General features: G+C 36.3%; 1 protein-coding gene across 3 annotated transcripts in view; it reads right to left on the bottom strand.

Moving 5' to 3' along the window:
- Positions 1-20,876, bottom strand: part of BANK1 (B cell scaffold protein with ankyrin repeats 1) — a 328,432-nt gene that overhangs the window by 18,815 nt on the left and 288,741 nt on the right. For all 3 annotated transcript variants that reach the window (XM_033105338.1, XM_033105337.1, XM_033105339.1), the window contains exons 11-13: positions 17,349-17,414; positions 5,718-5,896; positions 3,065-3,128 (exon numbers count right to left, since the gene is read on the bottom strand). In XM_033105338.1, the coding sequence (XP_032961229.1) occupies positions 3,065-3,128; positions 5,718-5,896; positions 17,349-17,414 (309 nt within the window). The remainder of the gene's footprint in view (positions 1-3,064; positions 3,129-5,717; positions 5,897-17,348; positions 17,415-20,876) is intronic.

Raw genomic sequence — 20,876 nt, 5'->3', positions numbered from 1 at the left:
GAAAAAAGCATAAAGCCAACACAAGTTCATGTCAGTAATCAAACTACCTATCAAAGGAAGAACCTACACTCATCAGAGGAATATTACAGAATCTAGACGATACAACAGATTATCTGTACTGTCCAGTATTCATTTAAGAAAAAGATATGAGGAAACAAGAAAATGTATTTTATAGAAAATAAAAAAAGATTAAACAATATAAACTGAACCTGAGATGATCCCGTTGTTGACGTTAGCAGACAAAGACTTTAAAACAGCTCTGATAAACATAATTATATTCAGAAAAGTATGGTTTTAAAGAGTGAATAAATAGGGAATCTCAGCAGAAAAATTGGAACTATATAAAACCAAATAGAAATTGTGGAAATTAAAATTACAATAAAAGAAATGAAAAAAATTATCAGATAAGCTTATTATCAGATTGTATATAACCAAAGAGTTAATGAACTTAAGATCATGAGAAATTATTTAATATGATAACAGGGAGATAAAAACACTTTAAAAAAATATGGAGCCTCGGAGACATGTAGGACAATATAACATAACCTAGCATGAATGTAATTAGAGTCCCAGAGGAGAAAAGAGTGAGTTTGGGCAAAACATTTTAAAAGAAATAATGGCCAAAATTTGTCAAATTTAATGTAAACCACCTCCATCCAGTTCCAAGAACTTTTAAAAAAACTCCAATTAGCATAACTGTTAAGAGACCTATATATAGACAAACTGTAGTCAAAGTACATGAAGCCAATAAAAGGAGATATGCTTGAAAGCAGCCAGAGAAAAAAAATCACATTTCATATAGAGGAAAAAAGATAAAAATATTCACTAATTTCTTAACAGAAAAAATGGAGGACTACAGACAATATAATAATATCTTTAAAGTGCTATAAAGAAAAATTACCACTCAGAATCGCATATCCAGAGAAAATATCCTTCAAAAATTGAAGTATATTTGAAGGATATCCTTCAAATAAAAACATTTTCAGATAAATGAAAATTGAAATAAAAACATTTTCAGATAAATGAAATCAGAGAATTCACAGACAGCAAAATGTAATATAATAAATGCTAAAAATGACATACGTGGTGAAGGGATATCAAAAACAGACACTCAGATCCACACTAAGGAATGAAGAACACTGAAAATGATATAAAGTAGGTAGATATAAAATATTATGGGTTTTTTCTGTCTTCCATGTGGATCTTAGAGGGGCTTGGTTTTTGTTAGGGCAGGTCTAGAGTTGGTCTTACTCTAAGTCTGGGTCCTTACTCCTTACTTCTCTTGGGTGTCACAGCAGGATGCCAGGTATTTTCACAAAGTGTTAAGAAAACCTTTCTCCTCTGGCTGGGCAGGGAATCAAATATCCCAGTATGGCTTCCCCCTGTCTCTGCTCAAACTCTATTGTCTCTATTCTGCTTTCGATGCCCTAGGACCCGCTATCTGTATGACTTGAGCGGTCTTGCTCTGCACTTGTACAGGCCTTCTCTCAGCCACAGACTCGTGGAGTCCCTCACTCCCCCTGAGCCTACCTACACAGCTACCTCTTCAGTGACTCACCGCACACATTCCGGCAGCTTTAGCTGCCCTGCTCTCTGATTTCTGCCTCCTCAGTTCAACAGTATTGCCTTGCTTTGCACAGATTGTAGGGAATCACGAGAGACACCTCATAAATTTTGCTTGTCTCTGGGATTATAGCCTTAGGTTACCTATTGTCCACTCCCTGAAATCAGTTCTCATATTTCTGCCCAATTATTAGTGTTCTGTACAGAGGGAGAATTTAGCTGGAACTACTTACTTTGCATTGGCTGGAAGGGGAGCTAGTTGATTCCTAACTAAGACAACAGTGATTAAGAGCATTGACTTTGGATTCAAACAGAAATAGTCCGTAGTTTCTAATCTGTGTGTCTTTGGGCATCTTAGTTTCTCAGAGTCTCAGTTTCCCTATTTACAAATTGGAATTAATGCCTACCTCAAAAGATTGGTGTAAGAAATTAATAAGGTAATATTAAGTGTATATAGTATGTAGTCAATAAAGATTAGCTTAATGCTCCTTAATAAAATTATTTATATGTTTTGTAATTTTATACATTATTAAAGTTTTAATCTTATTCCACATTAGAATGGAGATCTACAGTATTCAGTTTTCTGTAAATTAGTCCCATATTTATGACCTTAATTATTTTAGAAAGTGTATTTCTGTCTTAGAAAACATTTCGAGAGAACTTAAAGAATTCTCTATAGAAAAGTAGACAACAACCTAAAAATATGAAAAGAAAATGAATTTTAAGAGGGTGAATTTCAACATGAAGCACTAGCTAAAAGCTATGCAACATTATTGAAAATGGAAGAGATGAAAGCTGCTAGTGGTTATGAGTTTTTAATTATCTGTGCATGAGTAGGGACGTGGGGAAAGAGTGGTCAGATAGTGAGAATATAATTTATTTTCAATTTTGGAATGTGTTGTTTATCTTTGGAGAAGATTTACCATCTTAATAATGTTTGGTTTGAGTTAACATTAAAATGAGTGGTTTTTGTTTTCCCCTGGGAGCAACTGTTAATTATTAGCAAGAGGAATCTGCATTGCCAAGAGCGTGCTAGATGCAAGGGAAGGCAACCCAAGATGTGCAGTTTAAAATAATCCACATGTGGACAATTGTGAGAACTAACTATATTGAGACTCTTCTACCTTATTTGAGGAGTATAATTCCTTAAACATTTGATACTGTGTATAATGGCTCATATATAAAAGAAACTGGAGCAGAATTATCTGGTTTTCAACTTACATAGAAATCAAAGAAAAAAAGTTATTAGCATTTAGTGAACATCCATTATAGGTCAGAGAAGGTGGAAATATTAATATTTTATGTGTTAACTCATACAACCATTTTCAGATATATGTATAATTATTCCTGTTTTGCAGACAAAGATTAAAGACACCGTCCAGTCACACAGCTGGGAAGTAATGGAGTATAGATATGAATTCAGTCATGCTTGACTCCATATTTCTTGCATTTTTCACTTCATCACTTTATCATTTTTGAATAATAGGCAAATTTTACTTACCATAGACATTTTCTTCTTCGGGTCTTTTCCCAATAATACTATCTCGTAGTTGACGTAGTTTTTCCTAAATGAGGAAACAACCAGAAAACAGAAGTCGAGTTTTACAAATTTGTCATGGATTAAGATGAAACATTAACCACTATCACCAGTACCACCATGACTACTCAGTACTAATTAGGACTTACAGTACCCCAATCACTATCCTTGATACTTCAAATGTATTATCTAATTTAATCCTCATAACTTCATGAAGTATATATAAAATGTCATCATCTCATTTTACACATATGGAAACTGAGATACAGAGAGGTTAAGTAACTTTCCCAAATCACACAGCTATAGGTGGTAGAGTGAGGATTGGAACCCAGAGCCCAGTTACTTTGGGAACTGTTTTACCAATCTAACACCTGAGATCTACACTGGCAGGAAATCCTGCCATTTGTGACAACATGGATGGACATTGAGTGCATTTTGCTAAGTGAGAAACATCAAACAGAGAAAGACAAATACTGTATGATATCATTATTTGTGGAATCTAAAACTTCAAACTCAGAAACAGAGATAGAAGGGTGAGTGGGGGACAAGAAGTACAAACTTCCAGTTATAAGATAAGGTCAAAGGGTGCAAACTTTCAATTATAAGATAAATAAGTTCTGGGGCTCTAATGTACAGCCTGGTGATTATTGTAGACAATACTGTATTATATACTTGAAAGCTGCTAAGAGAGTAGATATTAAATGTTCTCAGCACAAAAAGAAATGGTAATTATGTGACGTGATGAAAATGTTAGCTAGCACTATGGCGGTAATCATTTTGCAGTATATAAGTGTATCAAATAAATATTTTGAACATAAACTTATACAATGTTGTATGTCAATTATATTTAAACAAAGCTGGGGAGAAAAAAACAAAACAGAAAGGGACTGACCGATACCTCAAACAATATTCAGTCAGTTACTAAACGTATGGCCTCATAGAAAGTAGCCTTAGTGCCTGTCCTTGCATTTACAGGTTAAAGTTTGTTTTGTTTTTGCATAAATACTAACCATATTCATTATCCTATTATCCCTATATATTAGATAAGTAAGATTAACCTTGAATCAGTGAGTATGGACCACCTTAAATTCTTTCTAAAACAATATTGGATATAAATACACAAACAAAATAGAAATAACCAAAGGTTTAATAAAACGACGCATGAAGTCATTTCCAAGAAGGTTGTTAGGTTGGATTACTCTAAATTATAAACTTTATTATGGAAGGGTCTAAGGAGGATGAAGTACAACTGACTTACTTCCACATAATTTATATAATCTAGCATTGCTAGGAAAGTGATTTGCAGGTGTGCACTTAAGCACATTATACCCGGTTGAGAATAAGAGGGATGTTTCCTGGTGATGGCATTGGCATGGATTGAGAAGCAATGTGATTCCGATCATGAACAATGATTAGTTGCAGAACTCTACAATCAGCATTCTTTCGCATTTGTTTGGCAAAATAACTGTCCTTTATTAGCACTGCAAAATCTGGACCATGCCCAGCCAGCATCCCACAAGCAGAGCTGCCCTTAGAAATGGGTGGTTTCTGACTGGGAGTCATCTCAGACGTACTGGGAGAGTCCCCTTGCCTAAACTATCTCCTGCCTAGGTATATGTCACCTTGTTTAAATTTCACCTTTGGGATTCATTTTTCTGTTGTGTAAAGAAGATTTCCTAAGCATTGTTTTTCAATAAAAAAATAACTGATCCCTTGGGAAAGATAGCATTTTAAGCTATTAATGATTATTTATACTTCAGCCTAAACTAGCTAATTAAATGTGTTTCATCAAACAGTTACCTGACAACTGGTGTCTAAGGCACTGGGGCTCTCTGCACTGAGAAGACAAAAATTGTTGGAATGTTTTGGGAGCAGGAAGGCCTGTGGGATACATAGAATAAGGCCCTGTTACCCTCACTGAAGAATGTCATGGGGTGTATATAGTATATTTTGTTCTCATCTCTGAACTACCTACTCCAAATTCCCTCTCCAGATGTCAATTACATTTACAGAAGACAAGCCTAAGCTTACCTGAAGTTAATGCTCTTGGCATCATTTCTCTGCAGAACCTTTATCTATCTATCTGTCTGTCTACCTATCTATCATCTATCTATATCTTTGTATATGCATATATATCTGTTAAGGGGAAAAGAAGATAACGTTTATCACATTTCATTTAGAATTATTGCCTGATATGATTTCACTCATCTTCTTGTTTCCTTTAAGTTTGGTCTACATAATACACTGTTTGGAATGCTGAGCACATGTTAATATAAAGATGCTTCACCTTAATTTGAGCAATGAAATTCATAAAACATTCACTATATAGCTAGGGATTAGCTCTGATACACTGGTTCCCAGCATTGAGTGCACCAATGGTTTGTAAACAAGAAGTCTGGATATTTTCAAATTTTCAATTGCTTATTCAAAAACATTGTGTGTGTGTGTGTGTGTGTGTGTGTGTGTGTGTGTGTGGTGTGTGTGTGTGTGTGGTGTGTGTCTATTTAAAAACAAAATAACTGTTACCTGCATTTCTCATGAAGACTAAACATTTACAAAGGAGCTATGAGGTATGTAAATGAGGGAATGTTCCAGAAGGGCTTGGGGTCAGTATTACCTGCTGAAACATTTCCAGGCCAGTCTTTCCTATCTGCCAGTGTTTAAATTTCTCCAGGGCTTGGTCCACAGATAGTTTCCCATTCTTCACTTTCTCCTGCAAGAGGATGAGTTCTTCCTGCCCAGCAGCCAGGCAATTCCTCATAGTGGAAAAGGCTGGACTCTCCATCCGAGCTCTGTCTGCAATATAAGGTGAGGTGTTTTAAGAAGTGAATCCATGACAATTTGGGGGAAAAAAGCTCTAAAAAATAAGCAGCTTGAAGTTTCTTGTATTTACAGGTGTATGAGCAGCTGCAGAATAAATCAATAGAAATTTTTTAATGAGTTTATTTCTAAGGATGGTTGTGTCTGGCACCTAGTGTTATGGGTAAAAACAATGTGTCTTATCATGGAAAGACATAAAGGGACAAGGAGAGAAAGAACAGAAGCAAAAGTTCTGCACTGCGCTAGCTGTGGGCACTGCCAAGTGCATGTTCCTTAGGTGAGGGTTACTTTTAATTACGTGTGTAAAATACTTTACATAGTGCCTGCCACGTAGTAAACTAAATACATGCTAACATTGTTATTAATAATAATTCTTTGTGGGATAAACATGATCTTTTCAGCTTTGGGAAACGAAGACTCAACCAAAATCCAAATGTTGTGAGAGGTTTAGGATTATTTGAAAGTGTATTCCTGAGAGATTTAAAATAAATAATTGCTGATCATTTTGTAGTAAATTGCTTCCTTTCCAAAAGAGTTTATTTTTGGAGCATGCCATGTATTATTTGCGCAGCAGAATTAAGAACATTAGATGGTCCAATTCCCCATGAGTGGCTGCTAATGCCACACCAGAGACTGGCTTCAGGTAGTGGTAGCAAACTGGAGACCATGGGTGAATTCAGTGTTTTATTTGTCCCACATGGTGTTTAAAGACACACATGAACCACCTGCATGCCTTTAGGGATGTTACGTGCTCTCCTGGCTACCCCAATCACTGTCACTTCTGATAGTCCCTGGATGACATCACACTTGTGCTACCTGCCTGGCTGCAGAACTCATTTGATATGTTTCTATTAAAACATATCATTTATGTTTCTCATTTACATGTTTCTATTAAAAACTTCTCATTTATATGTTACTATTAAGTCCAACATACTTACTGTACTACCTCAGGAGGGGTTGGGTAACTTAGCAGTAGCACATGTCTTATGCACTGTCAGCTCTAGATATGCACATAGAGTCCAGAGGAGAGAATAGGTAGTTCTGCTCAACTGTGCACTAAAGAGCTGACCTGGAGAAATCGCTTCTTCCTGGGGTCCCTTCTTCAAGAAAGAAGTAGATCAACTAGATTGCATCCAGAGCAGACTAACAAGGACCGGAGAAATGGGGAGGGTATTCAAATTCTATAGTAATAAGGATCCCTTAATAGTGTTAGGTTTGGTTAACCTGGAAAAGAGATGTTTCAAGTACTTGATAGCAGGTTTAAGTATGTGAAGGGGATCTGAGTCTTGGGATTGTCTTAAAATGACTCTAGCTTCACTCTCAGTTTTGAGAAGGATTCTAGCAGGGAATCTTGGAACGGAGACACGGAGAGGATTCCTTTCTGAAAAGCTTCACATGCACATAAAACTGCTCCACGGCCAATCGTTCTGATTCCCATGGGGCTTTCTTGGTTTTTTTTTTTTTTTTTTCCTCTCTTCAGAAGTCCTATTCCCTCAGAACTAACAAGATGTCAACAGATTCTATGGTCTAAATCTTTTCCTTCAGGGATGATGGAGCATGAAATCCCAGGGAAATTGGAGAAGCACAAGTCAGCCAGAGGGCTCACTGGTTCAGCAGCCAAAAGCATACATAATTGAGGTCTTGCTTCTTGTACAATTTGGCTTTTATAGGCCTCCACACTCCAATTCAATTCAATGAGATACAGGTTGCTGTAGAATTCTACCTGCCGTTCCCGCCAGAGTGTGGAGGTTTAAGCATCACCATTTAACAGCTATGCCATTTAATTCGCACCTCACTTCTGTCATCTCTTTGACTAAGTGCGAATCCATTTTTATCTCAAGTAACTCAAGCAGCTGAATTTTCTGCTTTTGTGGAAGTTATTGCAAGGAAAGTCTTCCCAGAAAACCGTGTGGCTTCAGTTTTGCTGTATGTGCAGGTTTATCTGAATTCAAAAAATAATGAATCCTCTTAATGATATGCATTTCAACTACCCATTCGTATTTCAAATTCTAGTTACTAAAACATAAGTAAGATGACTTTTGGGGGGAGGAAGGATTCAGTTTTGTGTGGTTGTGCAGAGAGAACAAAAGAACAAATGTTAGGAGCAGCAGCAGTTCTATGTATCAAATCCTGAAAGTGAGTTGTTTACAACTAGGCTAATCTTCCATACATCTGCTTTCACTTTTTCTCCACGCTAAAAAGATGAAAGCAAATTGTTTGATAAATTACTATTAGGCATGACAAGTTGCAAAGAAAATGAGCTAGGCACTTACAAACTCTCCTACTATGGACAGACTAGTTAACCCAAAATGTGTAACCTGGAATTTTTGGTAAGGTGTACAAAATTGCTTTATTGTATTTAGATCATTATTTTATGGGGAATGGAGGACTTTTTTCTTCCTCCCCAATTTTATGTTTATTATTAGTTTATTTTCAGAACAGTCAATATATCATTTTCATTGACAAGCATTTGTCAGGCTATCAACTGTGCACATTGCAGTGTTGGTCTCTTTTTGTAAAAGCTCCAAAACAAACTATAGTTTCTGAAGTTTTAGCTCCTTTTGGATTATTTCTCTCTACAAGATTTTCCATTTGATCAGATGTTGATCATATAAAATCAAGTAACCTGTTGTGGTTGAGTATATGACTCTATAGATTAGGTAAGTAAGCAAATGGGGCTTTTCGTTAACTTCTTTCTATTGCTTGAGTGACTGGCTAGAACTATTTTTTACAGAAAATTAGAAAGGAGACATCTTGATTGCCCAACATCAAGAAATTTAAAATATGAAATATTTACTTAATAAATATTAGGTAGTCATTAAAATAACAACAGCTGAAAAGACCACGTGGCAAACAGAAAGTGCTGATTATATAATCACAAATGTAAAAGCAGGAAACAAAATTGTATATACAGTACAATTTTAACAATATAAATGTATGTATAATGAAGCATGGAAGGAAAATTTTAAAGATAACACAAGCTGTTCTATTGTGATGGTATCAGAAGTGATTACTTCTTTCTAGTTTCCAACTTTCTATAATAATACTATCTTGTTTTCACAATAAAAATATTTCTCCCATTTTGCTAATAAGTTTCCCCATGAAATACATGCCATTCCGAGCCATGCCAGATATACTATACCATGCCATACCTTATTGTACCATCTTACCGCATTATTTTGTGAGCAATTGGAAAGAATTTGTCAGTAATCGTACTTAAAGAAATAGTAACCAAGATTTTATCTCAAGTTATCTTCTTTTTTGTTTGTTTGCTTGTTTGTTTTATAGCAAGGGGATTTGTAGGTAAATAAGCTTAGGTCCACATGGGCAGGGAAAGAGATATCTGGAGTTTGATACATTTGTAAGTTCCAAAGTTTCCACAATTTAGAGCTGCATGTGACAGAGTCTCTCCTTGACTAAACTTTTGTCTGGCTCCTTTGAGTCCTCTTCCCATCTAGGTCTCACCTTTTGTTCTTCCATGCTATCTTCCTGTTGCCCAGTTTTTACAAGAATCCTGCTAAGTTGGTTTAGTCAGAATCTCCCACCCTTGATATCTGATCACCCTCAATATCTGATTAGCTTTCTTATCTTCCATCATCCCCCAGGTAATGTCTGATCACCTTGGTCTACTTTCAGCAAGAATCCTGTTAGGTAGTTTAGCTAGACTCTCTCTTATCCCTGATATTTCCTTTTAGTAATTTTCTATCCACTCCCTACCTCTCACACACACCCCTTCTTGGCTCTAAATTCCTACTTTTCCTTGTTGTATTTGGATATGAGACCAATGTTTCTACTGCAAAACCACATCGCAATGCTCCCTATACTTACACCGTAGTTCCCCTTGAAGAAAGTTGGCCTTACTATTCTTTGCTGTTTCACTTTAGTTGTTGGGATTTAAAACATGATCTTTTCCCCATCACTTAGAGAATTCAGAAAAGTACTGAAACACAAAATGACTATCACTCACTATTACATTCTTCAGAAATAAGGACTGTTAACATTTTGGTGTTTCTCCTTGTTAAGTGTATATTTCTTTTTTTGTTTTTTTTTCCCTGAATTGGGCTTATACTGATATGTTTCCTGGTCTTTTCTCTTATTCATGTAAGCCAAGACTGTTTCCATTCTATTAAATATTCTTTGAAACAAAGAATATTTATGTTTTAGTGGCTATATTATATCCCAAAGTTTATATATTCAATAAAGTATTTAATCATTTTCCTACTGTTGCTTATTTTTTATTCTTTCTAGAATTATATATTATCGGTGCTTAAAACTCTTTTACATAAATCACTGGCTATATTGCTATTAATTTCCTTAGGATAGACTCCTAAAAGTATAAATTTTTAGTATAAACACTTTTAAAGCTTGATACTTGGTGCCAGTCTCCTTTCCTGGAAATGTGTTGTTGTGTATGAGGTATAGCAATTAAGTTTGCAAACTTGTTGCAATGATGTTGCTAACCTTTTTTGATATCAGAGGGATTATTCATTATGAATTTGCATCAAGTAGACAAAGAGTTAACCAAATTTACATATTTGGAAGTGCTGAAAAGGCTGTGTGAAAAAGTTAGATGAAAACGACCTGAAATTTCCGCCAACAATTCATGGCTCTTCCATCACGACAATGCACCAGCTCACATGGCCCTGTCTGTGAGGGAGTTTTCAGTCAGTAGAAAAATAGCTGTATTGGAACACCCTCCCTACTCACCTGATCTGGCCCCTAATGACTCCCTTTTTATCCAAAGATAAAGGAAGTATTGAAAGGAAGACATTTTGATGACATTCTGGACATCAAGGGTAACACGACGACAGCTCTGATGGCCATTCCAGAAAGAGTTCCAACATTGCTTTGAAGGGTGGACTAAGTGCTGGTGTCGGTGCATATCTTCTCAAGGGGAGTACTTCGAAGGTGACCATAGTGATATTCAGCAATGAGGTACATAGCACTTTTTCTAGGATGAGTTTGCAAACTTAATTGTCAGGTCTCGTATATGACAAATGACAAACTTACTAATGAAATCAATATTTACAGAAGTATAATTATCCTAGGTCTTCATGATGAAATTCTTCTTCCTTTCATTGGAGTAAATTTTTAAGTTCTCATATTATTTGTTTTCTTCAATCCTTCTTGAAAGAGAACACATCTATAAAATCATGTTCACCAAAAGATTTAGTGTTTATTTATTCTTTCCATCTATTCCTGTGTTTAGATCAAATTTTGTTCTCTGCTCTAGGACTGTAGAGGACTTTGACAGGTGTGGTTCACAGGTCAAGATCCTAGGATTCAGCACGTTTTTGTCTAGTGCTGCTTTGTCACTTATACGTGGGACATGCTTCTTTGCCATTACACATGGATTGGTCTGCAAGTACTAACTCCCTGTATAAATTACTAACAGAATTCTTCTTAACTATCCCATCCCTCCATCACAGATTTTTACTCGAGGGTTTCAGGATGCAAAGTGTAACGTGAGATCCTTTCTCTTTACTTTCTCCCAGGAGGATTACTCTCTGCATGTGTGCAGAAACACTAGAGGTGGAGAGGGGAGAAATGTTAAAAATCAGCATGTATGTGAGTGATACCTGGGGGTCAGTGGGTGGACTACTGATTTTATTTGTGTCAATCCTCATTTCAACCTTAGGATTAATTGGATTAGTTCTAAGTTCTAGCATTAACTTTTTTCAGTCTCTGTTTTCACTGTTTTTAAGAATTCCATCTTTTTGATGCCTTGCCTTTACAAATATTTCTAAGAGGCCCCACTGTGGGCTGTTGACACATCACCATTTTAGATAAGAACTCAGCTATTCAAAAAGTTTTCCCAGGTAAGACTTTAATAAAAAAGCTTTTGTGAACAATATGACAAAAAGAAATATAAGTTATACTGAAAAAGAGAATTGAAGCCATTATTCTTTTATGGAGTACCGCATTTTGATAATTTTCCCTCTTTTCTTTTTAATATATCTAGAACTGGCAAAAACAGCCTGATGAAAATATCTCCGAGACCAGCATTCCCTTTTCCCCATATAAAGGTAATACCATTCACATATTCCCAGGTCTCCTACTTACAGAAAATTTTATTATTTAACATTTATCAAACTGCTGCAACACTGGGCCCTTAAAGAACCTATACAAGATATGTTCCCTGATTATATTGTTCCCATAAGCATGCACAGTCCCCCAAGAAGACCAACCAATAATGATTACGCAGTCTGTAGTGAAGAATTAGTGGGCAGAGACTACACCAGGGATTGTAAACTCATAAGCCTACAGGGGCCAGGTGGATAGAATTACTGAGCAGAGAAGATTTAGCGTCTGCTTATTAAATACAGCCGAATAGTCTTCATTATCACAAATATGTTCTTTTTCATGTTTTTGTTGATTTTTTTTCCATGTTTTCATTTTTCCACTTTTGATAGAATTGGTTTTTTTTTAAGATGATTTTTGATAGATGATTTTTTTTTCATGTTTTCATTTTTCCACTTTTGATAGAATTATGAGTTTAGAGAAATGGGTCTCAGATATAAGAAAACATGGAAAAAAGCATGTTAACAAAAGATAATAGCAAAAGTCATTTGTAGCAAATGATATAATTATGTAACAGGAAGTGGTTGGAGATTTATATTTTTCAAGAAACACGGACTTAAACATGGTTTATACATGGTAAAAAATAAAATGATATTGTGCAGGATATTTTGGAAATATATGTAGAGGCCACATTTGACCACAATATGCTTCCGAAACAGGATTTTTTTGGTTAGTTTTTTTTTGTATGTTGGTTTTCAGATAACTGCTCATTCCTATTCTCATATGTTCCACTTTTAGTCCATGTGTAAAGTAGGACTAAGGCAACCACATTTGAGAAGCTCTCCAAAGAATTGTTGCTCGTCGAGGGTTGGGAGGCACTGGTATGGGTGGCTGGTGAGGGTGCTCCTGCCACCCCTCATCTAACTCCACCCCTCAAAGAAATGGTTTGCCTTCCAAGAGTGGCAGTCACGACACATCCTTGATGCCATTCAGTATTGAACTATGTGGATGAGGAGATTTGTGGATGTGACTCATGATCACAGGGAAGCAGGTGAGGTGTTAAGAATGCTAAACCTCATTAGTCACCATGTATCACGTCTGAGGTAAGACTACCTTAAAAAATGGGGCGGATAATGGTGAGGATAGAAGAGACCCTGGGCAACGTATAACAGAGAGAGAGAGAAAAAAATAACATGTCTGGGAGACATGAACAAATTGACCCTAGACTCGTATATGATTTTGTGAAGCTGGGAAAATTAAACAGATATTTCCATGTCCTTGAAGAAGCACTCCTTACATTCCCCAGCACCCTTCAACTTGACCATGTTCACCTAGTACTCTTCTAATTACTAATTATATTTTATAGAAACTTTATTATTTGGCAGAGGCCTAGTGAATGCAAGCATTCTAGTCACTGGGCAAGAACCTAGTCACTGGGATGTATTGATTTAATAGACTGGAATTGTAGGTTATAAATCAGTCTTCTATGAGTTTGGTTAACACGATTCAAACTTCAAAACTGATCTAGTCCAAACCCACTGACAAAATTCAGGTCTCTGGCTTGCGCAGTTGAAGAACACACCCTTGACTGGTCTTTGAGGTTCAATTTAGGGAAGGGGGTGGAGGTGTGGTAGCAGCATATTCTGTGACACCACTCTGGCATTTTCTAATTTCAAAACCAACTTGAAATTGTATTTTGATGGAAACTTTTATCTGTGATCCAAAGTCTTCAGCATTTTCCTTATATTTTTTCAAGATGTAAAAATTGAGTTGAAGAAATCTGTTGAGTTTCCATGGAAATGGTGCCAATTAATTTTTTTTTTCTTTTCCTCAGGAAAATTCCTTGATTTAGCAATAGTGTAACTTCCTGGCAATCCCCTGGCAGTCGTGACATAGGGCATCTGAAACGCTTATACTTTCAGTGAGAAAATAGTTGGCTCTCATAGTCCCTTTTCCTTCCAGCATATAGTGAAAGAATTAAATAATTTATTCAACCTTCTTTAGAGAACCTGTCTAGTCCCTTTAGAAAATCTTGACTGACAAACATTTCATACAAGGGGCTTGTTTGTTTTCTACCAAATAAAGAGATTATCACCGGTGAAGCATGTATTGCTTTTTCTATTACACCATGAAATCCCAGGATATTTGAAGAGTATTCATCAACTCAAGAATAAACAATTTCGATTGCCTACTATGTCCTATGGACTGGATGGTCATAAATATTTAAAAAGGTTTAGACAAAAATGGTTGGACATGGTAAGTCCTTTTAGGTACTTAATTCTTTAATTTCAAAAATTTCCCAATTAATCTCAGTTATTTTTTTCTCAGATTGCAGAGTAATCAGGGAGGGTTTTGTTTGTTTTCTGTTTTGTTTTGTTTTGTTTTTTTCAATGTTTCATAAGGATTATGTTCCTCGAGTCCTTGCAAATAGAACAATGTCCTCTTCTGTTCTACTAAATTACTGATGTCCAGGGTTAAAGAAATCTGAGAAACTGCTCTAAGGTGACTAATCAAAAACATTATAATCAGTATGGAGGTATCTCAAAACAACTGAAAACTGATTGTTTATGACTCAGCAATCCCATTCTTATGGTATCTATCCAGAGAAATCCAAGATGCTAATTCGAAAAAATATATGCACCCCTATGTTTATTGCAGCGCTATTCACAATAGCTAAGACATGGAAACAACCAAAATGCCCATCAGTAGACAACTGGATTAAGAAACTATGGTACATTTATACAATGGAGTATTGCTCAGCTATAAAGAAGAACAAAATCTTACCATTTGCAATGATATGGATGGACCTAAAGAACATTACGCTAAGTGAAATAACTCAGTCAGAGAAAGACAAATACCATATGATCTCACTTATATGTGGAATCTAAATAACTGAATAAATGAGCAAGTAAACAGAAATAGTCACAGAGATATAGAGGAAAAACTGATGGTTGCTAGATGGAAGGGGGTGAGGATGAGAGAGAAGGGGAGGGGATTAGAAAGCACAAATTGGTAACTACAATATTGCCACAGGGATATGAAAAACAGTTTGGGGAATATAATAAATAATATTCCCCAATGTAAAGATTTTGTAGGGTGTCAGATGGACACTTGTCTTATTAGGGAGATCACTTCATGGATGGTGTAGATGCCTGACCACTGTGCTGTACACCCGAAGCTGAAGCAGAATAATATTGTATGTCAACTATAATTTAATATATATATATATATATATATATATATATATATATAGTCACAGGATATGGAGTACAGCATAGAGAAGAGAGACAATGGAATTGTAATAGATATATATGATGTCAGTGGGGCAATAGATTGGGGGAGGGAGGTTATCACTTTGTGAGGGGTGAAATGTCTATCTATTACATTGTTTTCTACACCTGAAACTAAAAAAACAAACAAACAAAGCCAACAAAACAAAACAAAAAACATTATTAAGAGGTTGGATATGAATATCTAGAGAGAAAGAAAAACTCACACGAAATTTGATTTAAATTTTCAGTGTCATAGCCCTCAAAGAGTTTTAAAAATCTAGTAATCATTGACCTTGAAGCAAATTAGGTCACAAGATATGGATAGATATTAACCCAATAAAATATTTTATAATTATGTCCTTGTTTCCTTTCATCATTCTCTCTTTCTCTTTTTTTTCTGGGTACAGGAGGGACTATTTTTCTATACATATATTAGAATAATAATCAGTCTCATCCAGCATTCATGGACATTCACAGCCTTTCCTTATATTGCTCTCTGTGGGAGAACCAGAAGGATAATCGATAAGATCAAGTATTCCAAGATCTCTTCATTACACTTGCTACTTGTCACCTTCCTTCATCTCCTGTGGCCTTCTTCACATTTGCCTCTTAATTCTAACAGAATTTAATTAAAAGTATGATAATTGAATAATTTATAAAAAATGCTTTAGGGAAATATCCTCTCAAGGAGCTCAAAGCATGCTCTCTCCTTATTTTTTCTAAAGCTCTGTGGGGTATGTGCAGGAGTATGAGAGGAATAAATAGTCTTCTCTACTTTAATTCTTCAGTGACTGTTTGATCCTAATTATACAATAATCTTCTTTGGAGTTCTGCATTTATTTCTTAGGAGAGCTAGAGGCACAGTGGGAGCATAATAGTAGATTTTTAAAGATACATCTTTTCTCCCAAATATGAAATAATTACAAATGGAAAATTGTCCAATATAATTTTTTGCACGTAAATCTATAAGCAGAATATCCAAGTGATTCATGGGAGACTGGAAGTTCAGCTTCATCATATGCTGCATTCAAACATCATGTACTTAATTAGAAAAATTATCCAAGTACAACCTCATTGCTGTGGGAAATACCACTTGAAGTCATGGGTGAAGATAACGCAGGTTAAGGACACAGCTTTGTTTGGAAGATGATCCATGGTGTCCTAGGAGCAGGTCCACTGAGGTTTTGTATTTAATAGCTCAGCAGGTGTTAGAAGTTGGTGTAGTCAGTACCTAGCCACCTTCACAATGTCACAAAAGGAGACTGACTATGGGAGTGCATAGTGGCTGCCATGAAATAATTTCCTGGTTTTATTTTAATGTCTTTCTCAGTAATTTACTGATAACAATTTCAAGGTAATATCATTTTGGACTGAAGTTATTTTAAAGGTGAGTTGAGGTTAAAAGTATCTGTACATGCTCATTGATTATCAGAGCTAGTCAGCGTTATCTCCACCTCTGCCACCTTTTACATCATTCAGTTTTGAACTTTAACCAAAGCCTTATTATCAGAAAAAAAAAAATCACAATAAATAACCTGCTAGAGTTTCTCTTTTCAATAGGAACCACTGATGTCAGGGAGAACTGAGGGCAGCTGCCTCCTTGTAGAGCAAGAGGAAAGCAGTCCTCCTGTGTGAGATGTCTTTGTAGCTACAGTTTTCAGCTCTTCTCTGCATGACAAACAATTGCTCAAAATATGTTGGATCAGGTGCCAAAGGCAAGAGAATAGTGAGAAAAGGATATAATCTCTGATTGGAATTCAATATACAGCAGAGAAAACCCATGCTGCTCCATTTTTGAGGCAAGCAATCATCTCCTTCTTGAACCACGTAAGTTCCAGAGGCTGCACTACATGAAAGCATGGTCTCTGTTGCATGTTAGAGAATTTGTCTTACTTGGCTTTTCTAGAGCCCTGACAATATCATCAGCCCCACAAGTATTCTCACAAAGCCATTACTTGCCTTTTTAAATTAAAATGTTTTTCTTGCACTAATCTTATTAAGGTAAAATTATATTTGGGTAACACACTAAGTGTAAAATTAATTTATGTTTACTTCTGTTCCAGGAGACTTTATTTATATGACTTCTTTAACTCTTACTTAGGGATTATTAAATAAACTGAAGTTTGTGTCAGTACCTTGTTTCTTAGGACCATGGAACTTGTCACCATCAGATGGTCTTCTGGCTGCCTTTTGTTGAAACACTGTAAAAAATATAGCACGTGTTATTTATTGAACATAAACATAAGAAAGAACAAACTGTGGAAGTGTCTGGGAAACAAGAATGCAACACATCATTTTCCCCAGTAACAATTCCTGAACTGCATTATTTTTGAGTAAGAGGATTATTAAATTTACAATTTTCTCATTTGTGCAGCTTATCAGTCATTTCAAAAAGCATTTTCTAGTGACATCAGAAACATGGCACCATGTTTCCCATGATCTCTCCCCTTGAAGTTACAATTGGTTAAATAGCTATGATTTAACAGAGGGTTCCCTATGCAACACACACACATATCTGAGAGATCCACACATTAAAACATTAAAAGGTGGGCAAATTGGGGTGAACTGGGGAGGATGGAAGGGAAAAGTGCAGAGACGGGGGTGGTAGGACGCAGCCCAGAGCTCACTGCAGTTCCAGGAGAGGGAAGGATTGAGACTGCAGGTGCACTCTCTTGTGGCGTGGAGCAATCCTGCCTGAGTGATCAGTATATAATATGGCTGAACCCAGTGATTGGGGCAGAGACTTTGGGGCAAAGACCAAATATAGAAGTGCTGCGACTGTGGTATAACAACCCTCACTGCCAAGCCAAAAACAAAGCCATGGAGACTGGCTGCCTCCCCCGACCCATGCAGAGCTCTCTTCCCCAACACCCTCCCAGTGCTAGCAGTGGGCCCCAGAACAAACGGTAGCAGTGTCAGATTAAAGAGCAGAATATGTACAGCCCTGATAACTGGAGAGGCAGTTCATGAGTGGCAGATGCACAGTACGGCTAATTCCAAAGACAAGGGAGAAGATATGGGGTGAGGCAGCTGTGGTCTGGCAGTTGACATTACTCAGAGGAGAACAAAGACACAAACATACCAGCAGCCTCTACCAGCTCTCCCCACCCCCACTTTTTTAGCTGAACTTAGCAGAGGCACCCAGGACTACTGAGGTACACAGGTCTGCATCTGGCTGCAGGGGCAGCACTGGGATCTCAGGGCCCAGAACCCCATCCTCCCACAGCGGTGGTGCCCAGAGACTGAGGCAACCTGTTCAGACAGGAGATGTCCACCTCCCCAGGAAATCTTCCACTGCAAGAAAATGGAACTGAGCAAAAGAGAATAAAATGCTCCTGAGCTATCTATTGGAAAACAAAAGAAAGACCTCTTTATATCAACCTGCTGCAGAATTCATTCCCCTAGATACCCAGGAAGAGAAATAATCCATCAATTATCACGAATCACCAAGGTAACAAGGCAGCTCAGAAAGAAAAAAAGAAATCCATAACATAAACTTAAAGCCATGGAATTATGTGACTTAAATGACAAAAAATTCAAGATTGCAGTTCTGAAAAAACTTAATGGATGCAAAACAACTCAGATAGGCAGTTTAACGAACTCAGAAATAAAATCAATGAACAAAATGAATACTTTACCAAAGATAATGAAATTTTAAAAAAGAACCAAGGAGAAAGTATGGAGCTGAAGAACTCAATAAAAGAGATGAAGAATGAAATAGTGAGATTAGAAAATAGAGTTGATCAGATGGAGGAAAGAATTAGTGATATCAAATACAGAAATCTGGAAATGATGCAGATAAAAGAAAAGAAAGACTTGAGAGGTAAAAGAATTGAAAGAACTCTACAAGAACTATCTGACTCCACCAGAAAGAACAACATAAGAATTATGGGTATACCCGAAGGAGAAGAGAGGGAGAAGGGCACAGAGAGCCTATTCAAACAGTCGATGAGAACTTCCCAAACCTATGGAAAGAACTGCATCCTTGAATCCAAAAACAAACAGAACACCCAATTACCTCAATCCTAACAGGCTTTCTCCAAGGCGCCTTATATTGAAACTGTCAAAAATTAGTGTCAAAGAAAGAGTTCCCAAGGCAGTCAGGGAAAAGAAGATGGTAGCCTACAAAGAAAATCCCATTAGATTTTCATCAGATTTTTCAGCAGTAACTCTACAAGCCAGGAGGGAGTAAAAATAAATAATTACACCATGGAAAGAGAGAAATTACAGCCAAGAATAATATATCCAGCAAAGTTATCCTTTAGATATGAAGGAGGAATAAAGGCATTACCAGATATACAGAAGCTGACGGAATTTTCTACTACAAGATTTGCATTACAGAAAATATTGAAGGAGATTATTCTACCTGAAACAAAAAGACAAAGATTACTAACAGACAGACAGAAGCAGGAAATGGCAAACCCTACACAGAACAGGGCACTAGACACTTAAACATAACAAAAAGGGTAAAGAAGATAAAACATAAAAAAAGAAAAAGAGAAGAGGACAATCTGCTACTGCAACTCAGAAATGAACTCACAGCATAAATAGGGATAATTTGTGGCACCAAAAACATAAAAGGGGATCGGGTGAAGGTTTGAATTTGCAAAGGGGAATGGAGATAAAATGCATGCTAAAGAAGTACATGAATCTTTCTTTTACATAAACTTAATGGTAACTACTCAAAAGAAGAAAACATCCAAAACTGAGACATGTAACATAAAATAAGAGGAAAAATCATAGAATACCACCAAACTAAAATAACAGACAGAAATACAAAGGCAAATAAGCAATGGAGACACCGAGATACCAGAAAACAAAAGACAAAATGGCTATAGGAAATCCTCATATATCAATAATCACCCTAAATGCAAATGGACTGAACTCACCAATAAAAAGGCACAGAGTAGAAGACTGGATCCAAAAACAAAACTCAATCGTATGCTGCCTCCAAGAGACACATCCCAGCTACAAAGACAAATATAGATTCAAAGTAAAAAGTAGAAAATGCTACTCTAATGGTATCCAGAGAAAAATCAGGTGTAGCCCTATTTATATCTGACGAAACAGACTTCAGGATAAAAAAGGTAACAAGAGACAAAGATAAACATTTCATAATGATAAAAGGAAAATACAACAAGAAGCCATAACACTTATCAATATATATGTTCCCAATCAGGGAGCACCAAAATATATAAAGAAACTACTAACAAAGCTAAAGGGAGACATTGACAAAAACACAATTTCAGCAGGGGACCTAAATACACCACTGACAGCTATGGACAGATTATCCAAACAGAAAATCAATAAGGAAATGGCCTTAAATGAGAAATTAGACCAAAGGGACATAACTGACATTTACAGAGTCTTTTATTCTAGAACACCAGACTATATATTCTTTTCTAGTACACATGGTACATTCTAAAGGATGGAGCATAAGTTGGGACAAAAATTAGATTCAGCAAATTTAAGAAGATTGAAATCATACCATGCATATTTTCTGACCACAGTGCTTCGAAATTGGAGATCAACTGTAAAAAGAAAGTGGGAAAAACCACAAATATGTGGATATTAAACAACGTGCTACTAAAGAATGACCGGATCAAAGAAGAAATAAAGGAGAGATAAAAAAAAAAAAATACCAGGAAACAAACGAGAATGAA

The sequence above is a fragment of the Rhinolophus ferrumequinum genome, chromosome 5 (genome assembly GCF_004115265.2).
Source record: "Rhinolophus ferrumequinum isolate MPI-CBG mRhiFer1 chromosome 5, mRhiFer1_v1.p, whole genome shotgun sequence".
Taxonomy (NCBI): domain Eukaryota; kingdom Metazoa; phylum Chordata; class Mammalia; order Chiroptera; family Rhinolophidae; genus Rhinolophus; species Rhinolophus ferrumequinum.
This window is presented reverse-complemented; position numbering and strand designations above follow the sequence as displayed.